This window comes from Phragmites australis, chromosome 3 (genome assembly GCF_958298935.1).
Source record: "Phragmites australis chromosome 3, lpPhrAust1.1, whole genome shotgun sequence".
In the NCBI taxonomy this organism is placed as follows: domain Eukaryota; kingdom Viridiplantae; phylum Streptophyta; class Magnoliopsida; order Poales; family Poaceae; genus Phragmites; species Phragmites australis.
In genome coordinates this window covers 49,186,841-49,194,560 of record NC_084923.1, presented here as the reverse complement: position 1 = coordinate 49,194,560, position 7,720 = coordinate 49,186,841, and the positions used below count along the sequence as shown (strand labels likewise).

General features: G+C 43.4%; 1 protein-coding gene across 1 annotated transcript; it reads left to right on the top strand.

Moving 5' to 3' along the window:
* The first annotated feature begins 2,278 nt into the window (after window positions 1–2,278).
* LOC133913707 (galactokinase) lies at window positions 2,279–7,257 on the top strand. Its single transcript, XM_062356926.1, has 13 exons — window positions 2,279–2,581; window positions 2,695–2,870; window positions 3,537–3,583; window positions 3,720–3,814; window positions 3,899–3,981; window positions 4,321–4,389; window positions 4,527–4,712; window positions 5,033–5,167; window positions 5,805–5,939; window positions 6,162–6,232; window positions 6,340–6,417; window positions 6,600–6,741; window positions 6,999–7,257. The coding sequence occupies exons 1-13, from the start codon at window positions 2,395–2,397 to the stop codon at window positions 7,107–7,109; spliced, it is 1,515 nt and encodes a 504-aa protein (XP_062212910.1). The 5' UTR covers window positions 2,279–2,394; the 3' UTR covers window positions 7,110–7,257.
* Window positions 7,258–7,720: the final 463 nt, after the last annotated feature.

Below are 7,720 nucleotides of genomic sequence, written 5' to 3'. Positions count from 1 at the left end.
CATCATAACCCCTCCATCCCTGGACCAGCAGGTGACGCCGGTGGCTTTGCGCGTGGTGTGAGACTGAACACAGTGGAACCAAACAACGCGTTCTGAGTTCTCTGCTAGGTTACCAGGCCCTTCTGTAGTTATTTGTCTGAACTCTGATGCTGCATTGTATATCCTGCGGCAGCAGTCGTTAGAGATTCCTGACAGCTTGTTAGAAGTTGCTGAAGCTTAGCTGCACCCTCATGATGATTCGTTTGTAGTGTAATGGCTATTCTGATATGATAATTTTCTTTTCTGGGTTGCTGAAGTTCTTCAGATGACGCACCGCGAGTTCAAGTGGCATGTACATTGACTTTGTAATTACTTGTGTCCGTTACTTGCTGTGATCATAATTCAGAAATCAATGGAAAGTGCAGCATGAGAAGCAATCAATAGAAGCATTTTTCTGTCATCTTTTTTATTTGTTGATCGTTGCGACTCTTTCTGGTTGTAGCTAAGGAGGTGAGTAAGGCCCTTCACAGTGTGTGCTTAAAATCTCAAGCATCCATGTCACAGCTAGCTGATACCAAAAAATTGTGGAGTGGTGTGTCAGCTCTAATTGATTAAAATAGTATTTTTTAACTGTAACAAAAGTTGATGGAGAGAATAAGAGTGGGAATTTTTTCTCTCGCGAAATGAGCGGTGGTTGAGATAAAGACTACTATATTTTATTTCACATGGGACCTATTTTTGAGCTGGTGCTGAAGCCACACGTTGTAAACAAAAACCAATTAAGCTTATCTTCATCTTGGCATCAATATGACTCAAAAGTCACTCACACTCTGGGGCCTAATGCTATTTGCAGCACCGCTGTGCTGCACGGATGACTCAAAAGAGTATTTGATCAAGAGTTTTCTTCTCGATTCCGCTGGTTGGAGGTAGGGATGCGTGTAGATGACTTCGGACCACGTGTACCGCACTCGGAGACGCTTAATCAAACGGATTTGTTTAGTCGTTCAAGATGCCGCGATGCATCATCAGGGATTAAGGATATGTAGCGACGCGAAAGCATCGAGTCTGCAACCGCTGTAAGTGGACTATGAAGATGCTCTGCAATGGCCCCAGTACAAACTCTACCAGTCGTACGTGCCCTCGAACATTTTCAACTGCCCAATGCAGCTCGACGGTCTAGGATCAGAGCTTTTTCAGCTGCCAATTGCAGCTCGACAGCCTAGGTCAGAACATTTTCTATTGCCAAATGCAGCTTGAGGATCGGAGAGCTCAAAAGCACTTGAATGGGAGTTCGCACATGAATCGTGGTGCCTAACTTCATGGTTGTAAGGAGTCATACGTATTAAAATGTTGTGTAGTATTTCGATGGAGAAATGATAAGGAAAATAAGTATTAGAGTTTTTCTTTTCCTAAACTTTGGTACGACCGGAAAAGCAAGGAAAACTAACTTAACATCTGTATAATTGGTGAACCCTATGTGGACGTTGGCCCACGCCCATGCCAAGCGTTTCACGCGTGGTTTAGTATTACCGTTCATTTGTGTTAGATTGATAAAAAATCTTAAATAGATAAAAGAATTAATAGATTAATAAATATTAGGTAGAAAAATAAACAAATAGGATTAGATATGTATGTAAAGTAGAGATGGTTAAATGCGCTAGTCGGTTCGGCCCGGCACGGGTCCGATTAAGCATGGCCCGATAGGCCCAGCCAGTGTAACGGGTCGTGCCGTGCTGACCCACGTGCCACGCCCTCAGCCTACGGCACGACCCGTCATGCATTATGCCGTGTCGGGCTGATCTGGGCACAATTGTGACCCGTTGGCACGGTCGACCCAATGAACACGATGGGCATGATGTCACGAGCAGCAAAAAGAAATAAAAATAAACATAGCTACAAATTTTAAAAATATATATAAAAAATAGATAAAAATGAGATAAAAATATAAAAAATAGATGAAAATAGCTACAAAATTAAATATGTATATAAAAAAACAAAATAGCTAAATCCAGATATATCGAGCCAGGTCATGGGTCGTGCCTATGCGGCCCATAACCTTGTGCCGTATCGACCTAGCTCAACTTGGTCGTACCATGTTTAGACCATACTTACAGCACCCAGTCTCGACCGACCAATAGTTACTGCCCATTTGGCCATACAAGTAGACACCGCCGTCGACGTTCATCGGGTCTGGGTGGTCCCACCTCTCACCACTCTGATTGTGTCACTGACCGGCGGGCCCGGCTGGTAACATTAACCGAAGGCATCGTATATAGAAACAGAGCTGCTAGTCTGCCGAAGCTTCAAGTCGTAGTCAATCATAACGAGTCACGCCATAAAACACGGATAGAGACGAGACGACGTCGGAGCCAAACAACGGAGGGTGACGACGACCACCACCACCACAACAAGGCCATGGCGCAGCTGACGCCCGGGGGCATCGTCGGCGGTGAGGCGGAGCTCATACCGACGCTCTCCTCGCTGGAGCCCGTCTACGGCGAGGGTTCCCAGCTCGACGAGGCGCGCCTCCGCTTCGCCCGCCTCGGGGATCGCTTCGAGGCCGTCTACGGCGCCCGCCCCGCTCTCTTCGCCCGCTCCCCAGGTCGGTGCTAGGCCGTAAGAGATTGCGCTTCAGGTTTCAGTGCGTGTGTGTGAGCGGAGTCGAGATTGATTTGGGGGTGGCGGCGCGCCGCGATGGTGCGTTTGTTGTTGCAGGGAGGGTGAATCTGATCGGGGAGCACATCGACTACGAGGGCTACTCAGTGCTGCCCATGGCCATTCGCCAGGACATGATCGTCGCCGTCAGGAGGGCCGACGGCAGCGGCCAGGTGCGCGTCGCCAATGTCGACGACAAGTACCCCGTCTGCGTGTACCCCGCCGACCCCGACAAGGTAGTAATGTGCTCTGCTCCTCCCTGCTCGATCTATCGGAATTAGTGATACGGTTTGTGGGGGTTTGATGCACTTTGGGCTTAATTTGGGCGGTGATTGAGCGAAACAGGTTGCTATCACGGGGAATGTTTTGCTGAGATTCTCCAGTTGTGCATCGAATTAATCTGTGTTTATTTTTTTTTTCTCGGGGAGGGAGAGAGGGAGGTAGGGCACGAGAATCCTGTTCCTATCTCTAGGATGCGGTGGTTGTTAGTTCCTATCAATTAGCATATCGCAACAAAAAGCCCGTGATGTGGGACCTGAGCCGGTTCGGTGCCTTGCCCGTGAACTTAATAATTTGACTTGCAGTTCGTTCCCCTGCATCAGCGTAGTGGGAGCAGTGGGCTAGTAGGACAGCTCGAGCTGCTTGATAGCACTAACAATGAACTAGTAAATGCCAATTGATTTCTGGTGCTGTGGTGCTGCTAATGTGAATGTAGTTTGTGTCTTCCAAAAAATGTTGCTTGTGTTGGGTGCCTAAGTGTACATTTTGGAAAAACAAACTGCATTTACGGGCATGTTTGGTCTTTGCCTACGCTCACAAAAATATGATATGCTTTTGGTGTCTAGTTTGTAATATCATTGGCCATGATTTCATCAACACTAAGTGTTTTGTTTCTCGTGCAGGAAATTGACATAAAAAACCACAAATGGGGGCACTATTTTATGTGTGGGTAAGTTAAAGTTTTCAATTTGTGCTGCGGAAACCTGGGTATTGATGGGTTTGTTGTTTCCCAATTATTTTTACTGAAAAGAAAGAGTATATCAGTACATTATATTATCCATATTCACTTAATTTGCAATCTGCAGGTACAAGGGGGTTTACGAATACTGTAGATCAAAAGGGATAGATCTGGGCGAACCTATTGCACTTGATGCTGTCGTTGATGGCACAGTTCCTCAAGGTACTGTACAGTGCTTTAGTTGTAATATTCTTTCCTTCTCTTCAAGTGATATTTGTATTAAAGTTTGCTGTTGCTCTTATGTAGGGTCTGGATTATCAAGCTCAGCAGCGTTTGTCTGTTCAGCAACAATTGCTATCATGGGAGTGCTCGAGAAAAATTTCCCAAAGGTATTACTTACTGCAAAGTAGTTAATACGTCATACAATTTGGCAAGAAGCAAGTGTCTCTTGTGGGCTTGCCATTTATATTGAATGGAGATGTAAGTGGGATGGAGCAGAAGTGAACGTCCTATTTACATTTGTGTAATTAGTTGACTAGTGCAAATCGGATAACCAAAGTTGATGTTTTATTAGTAACTGCTTTGCTGATGCATAGTTGCTGGTATTGACTGGATTAATGATCAGATTAATTTTGCACCCGATTTATATATTTTTACTGTGTATTTGTCACAGCAATGTCCAGTGTTCAATTCCTATTCATATTACTTATTATATTCAAATCATGCAGAAAGAAGTAGCTCAGTTCACATGTCTGTCTGAGCGCCACATTGGAACACAGTCTGGAGGCATGGATCAGGTAATACCATCCAGAACTTTATTGTTGAAATACTTAGGGTGTTCCTTATATCCTTTTGTGAAATAAATCGAAAATCAAAATGCTTTGCTTAACACAATTGATCCTATTCCATTTAATAATCCACTGTATTTTTGCAGGCTATATCTATCATGGCCAAATCTGGATTTGCTGAGTTAATAGATTTTAATCCAATCCATGCAACTGATGTACAACTACCTCCTGGAGGTACATTTGTGATCGCCCATTGTTTGGCAGAGTCCAAGAAAGCAGAGACAGCTGCAACAAACTATAACAACCGTGTTGTAGAGTGCCGCTTAGCAGCAGTAAGTAACTCTTTAGTTTCAAGATGAGCTTGCCTACTTACCGTATTGCACCAGTACAGCTTTTCTATTTCACCGAAACATCTTTTTTTATGTTGAAATGAATATGTGTTAATAATACTCCAAGTACTACTAGATGCTTTTTTTTACTATATGATGCAAGCAAAGTTGGAACATACGTAATTTCATCTTCCAAGGAAATACCATTTATCATCTGTTTTGCTGTTGGAACTAGGCTTGAGCATAGTACTGGTCACACAAACAGAAGGTTATTCCTTGTCATTTCCATCTATTAAACTAATGTTTTCCCTTATACTTTTCAGATTGTTCTTGCCATCAAACTAGGGATGGATACAAAAAAAGCTGTTTCTTCTGTTACAACCCTCTCAGATGTTGAGGGGTTATGTGTTTCTTTTGCTGGGAACGAAGGATCTTCTGATCCTGGAGTAGCTGTGAAGGTGCACATCTTTTAACAAGACTTTAGGCTATTGGCAAGAGAAATATGCTTTTCATTACGAAGAATTGCCTGCCCCATCTTCTTTGTTTATTCTTGAAGAGAGATTTGCAGTGCTAGGTTGTCCTTTTGACAACTTGGCATCTAGTTCTGCCAATATATCCAATTTATCCAGCACTAAGCCCTTTCCTTGAGCTACTGGTAGGTCTAATAGTAAAAATCTAGCCATCTCAACATCTAGGATTGAACTGGTCACTTACTGCTACCTAATAATGAAATTTGGAGCTTTTTAGTTTCTTTCCATTTTCTGCAACTTTTTTTTCTTGTCTGAGTAGGACAAATTAAGGTTGAACTTGGTGGATCTGAAGCATATGAGTATTATTCATATTTGTTGTTTGATTGGGCAGTGTTTTCTGTCGCACAGAATCTCTATGATAGGTTTTCCTTTTCTTGTACAATTTTGATACTGTACTATGATGCTCGCCAGGATGGTTGTTTATATTTCTTTAATTTTGGCTAAGAATAAGATATTCTTCTTTATTTTCAACTATGCTTTTTTTTAAAGATCAATGCTGTGCAAGATGGAATAGTGAGGACATTTAAGTCTTACCATATACTCGTACTGCTGTTGAATATTACAGAAACTTCTGCATGAGGAGCCATATACAGTTGAAGAAATAGAGAAAATTGCAGGTGAAAGCCTAACATCTGTCTTCCAGAGCTCTCAAACTTCCTTGGATGTTATAAAAGCTGCAAAGCACTACAAGCTATTCCAGGTGGATTTCATGTCCTTATTTGTTTTCTTGTAGCCATCCAAGTTCTGCTATTCCATGTTTGACCTTGCGACCAAACTCGAATATACATATTAGTTTATGAAAACCATTTCACAGGGTCTGAGGACCCGTTTGTCAATTTAGCACACTTTGAGTTGAAGCTTGATTCAATCTTCTTAAGATAGACGCTAATTGCACTGTATGATGATGCTATGTTAATTTCAGCGTGCTACTCATGTCTACTCTGAAGCAAGGCGGGTTTATGCTTTCAGGGATACTGTCTCGTCAAAACTCAGGTGTGTTCTTTGCTTGTTTCCTCCTCTGCTTCTTCCCTTCTTCCTTAGATTTTGTTGAGTGTTTAGCCATCACACATCTTGTTCCGCTTACTATTGTTTACTTGCAGCGAGGAAGATATGCTTAAGGGACTCGGCGATCTTATGAATGAAAGCCATTATAGCTGCAGTGTGCTATATGAATGCAGGTATATTTTCAGTGTACTGTTTAACTCTTGTATGGCTGCGACCATAACTATTTAATTTTGTCCGTGGTGATTGTTCTAGCGGACTGTTTATTAGTAAATTATCATCACACATCACCTGTTGTGTCATGAACAAGCTTCTAGAAACTTTATGAACATACTGATATTCATCTCATTTGTGTCAGCTGCCCTGAGCTGGAGGAGCTTGTAAAAGTATGTAGAGACAATGGAGCTCTCGGAGCACGGCTTACAGGAGCTGGCTGGGGTGGCTGTGCAGTCGCCCTAGTCAAGGAGCGCATCGTCCCGCAGTTCATTCTCAATTTAAAGGTAAATGAAACTCGTCATCCTCTCAAATTCTGACTGCTGTATCCAAAGCTCCAGAGTGTCAGCAAGCGCATGATGTATACAAAGCTCCAAACATGCATCATAGATATTCTACCCGCGCTGTACGTGTAATCCTTCCGCATAATCACCGCAAGAAACGCATGATGTATTTGAGCTTAGGACGGCTATTCTGTCTTTCTGCAGATTCTCTGCTTCTTCCATGGCATGCCACTGAACAGCATTAACTCTGTTTAACGCAGGAAATGTACTACAAATCACGGATCGACCGGGGAGTAATCAACCAGAACGATCTGGGCCTGTACGTCTTCGCATCTAAGCCGTCGAGCGGCGCGGCCATATTCAAGTTGTAGGCAGGCAGGCAGGCACTCTTTCACACGTTGTAAATCAACACCCAGCGCCTGGCCAGAGACGGTGGATTATATATGTGGATTTGTCTTCAAATATACTTCCATAATACTATAAGCTTATTGGATTATATAAATATATTCTTGTTAGAAATAGTGGTTAGAGTTACGCAAACTGGAAGGACTAAGTAATCTCTGCTTCATCGATCCCCAGCCATGATGTGACATTGCTTTAGAGTTTTTAAGGTTTGGGAGTCTGATCGATTGTGCTCGCCCAGATCTCCACTGGCTGCTACATGCGCGTCTCCTCCAGATAGCTCGTATCATCTGCCATTTTTTTAGTGTGTTCATGCATGTCGCACATCTATCGTGGACGAAGGACCTTCGGTGCCGGACTGCTGGTGTTCTCTTGGCCTGCTGATTGGCCGTGCTAGCGTGTGGCACCGTGCGACGTGCAGATGCACTTTGCGTTTAGGAAAGGACGCAAGACCTTTTTATCATTTCCGCCATCTTTTCTACCAAAAGTAGTAACTGATACGCGAACGCAGGACGACAATGCACACCTTCTCAAGTCTCCACGGCAGGGCAGTCTTGAACACAACAGACCATGTGAAGCC

Coding starts and splice junctions, on each gene's coding strand:
- LOC133913707 (XM_062356926.1), top strand. CDS start 2,395: ATGGCGCAGCTGACGCCCGGGGGCATCGTCGGCGGTGAGGCGGAGCTC. Junction 4,390..4,526: donor AGTCTGGAGGCATGGATCAG/GTAATACCATCC, acceptor GTATTTTTGCAG/GCTATATCTATCATGGCCAA. Junction 6,418..6,599: donor AGTGTGCTATATGAATGCAG/GTATATTTTCAG, acceptor CATTTGTGTCAG/CTGCCCTGAGCTGGAGGAGC.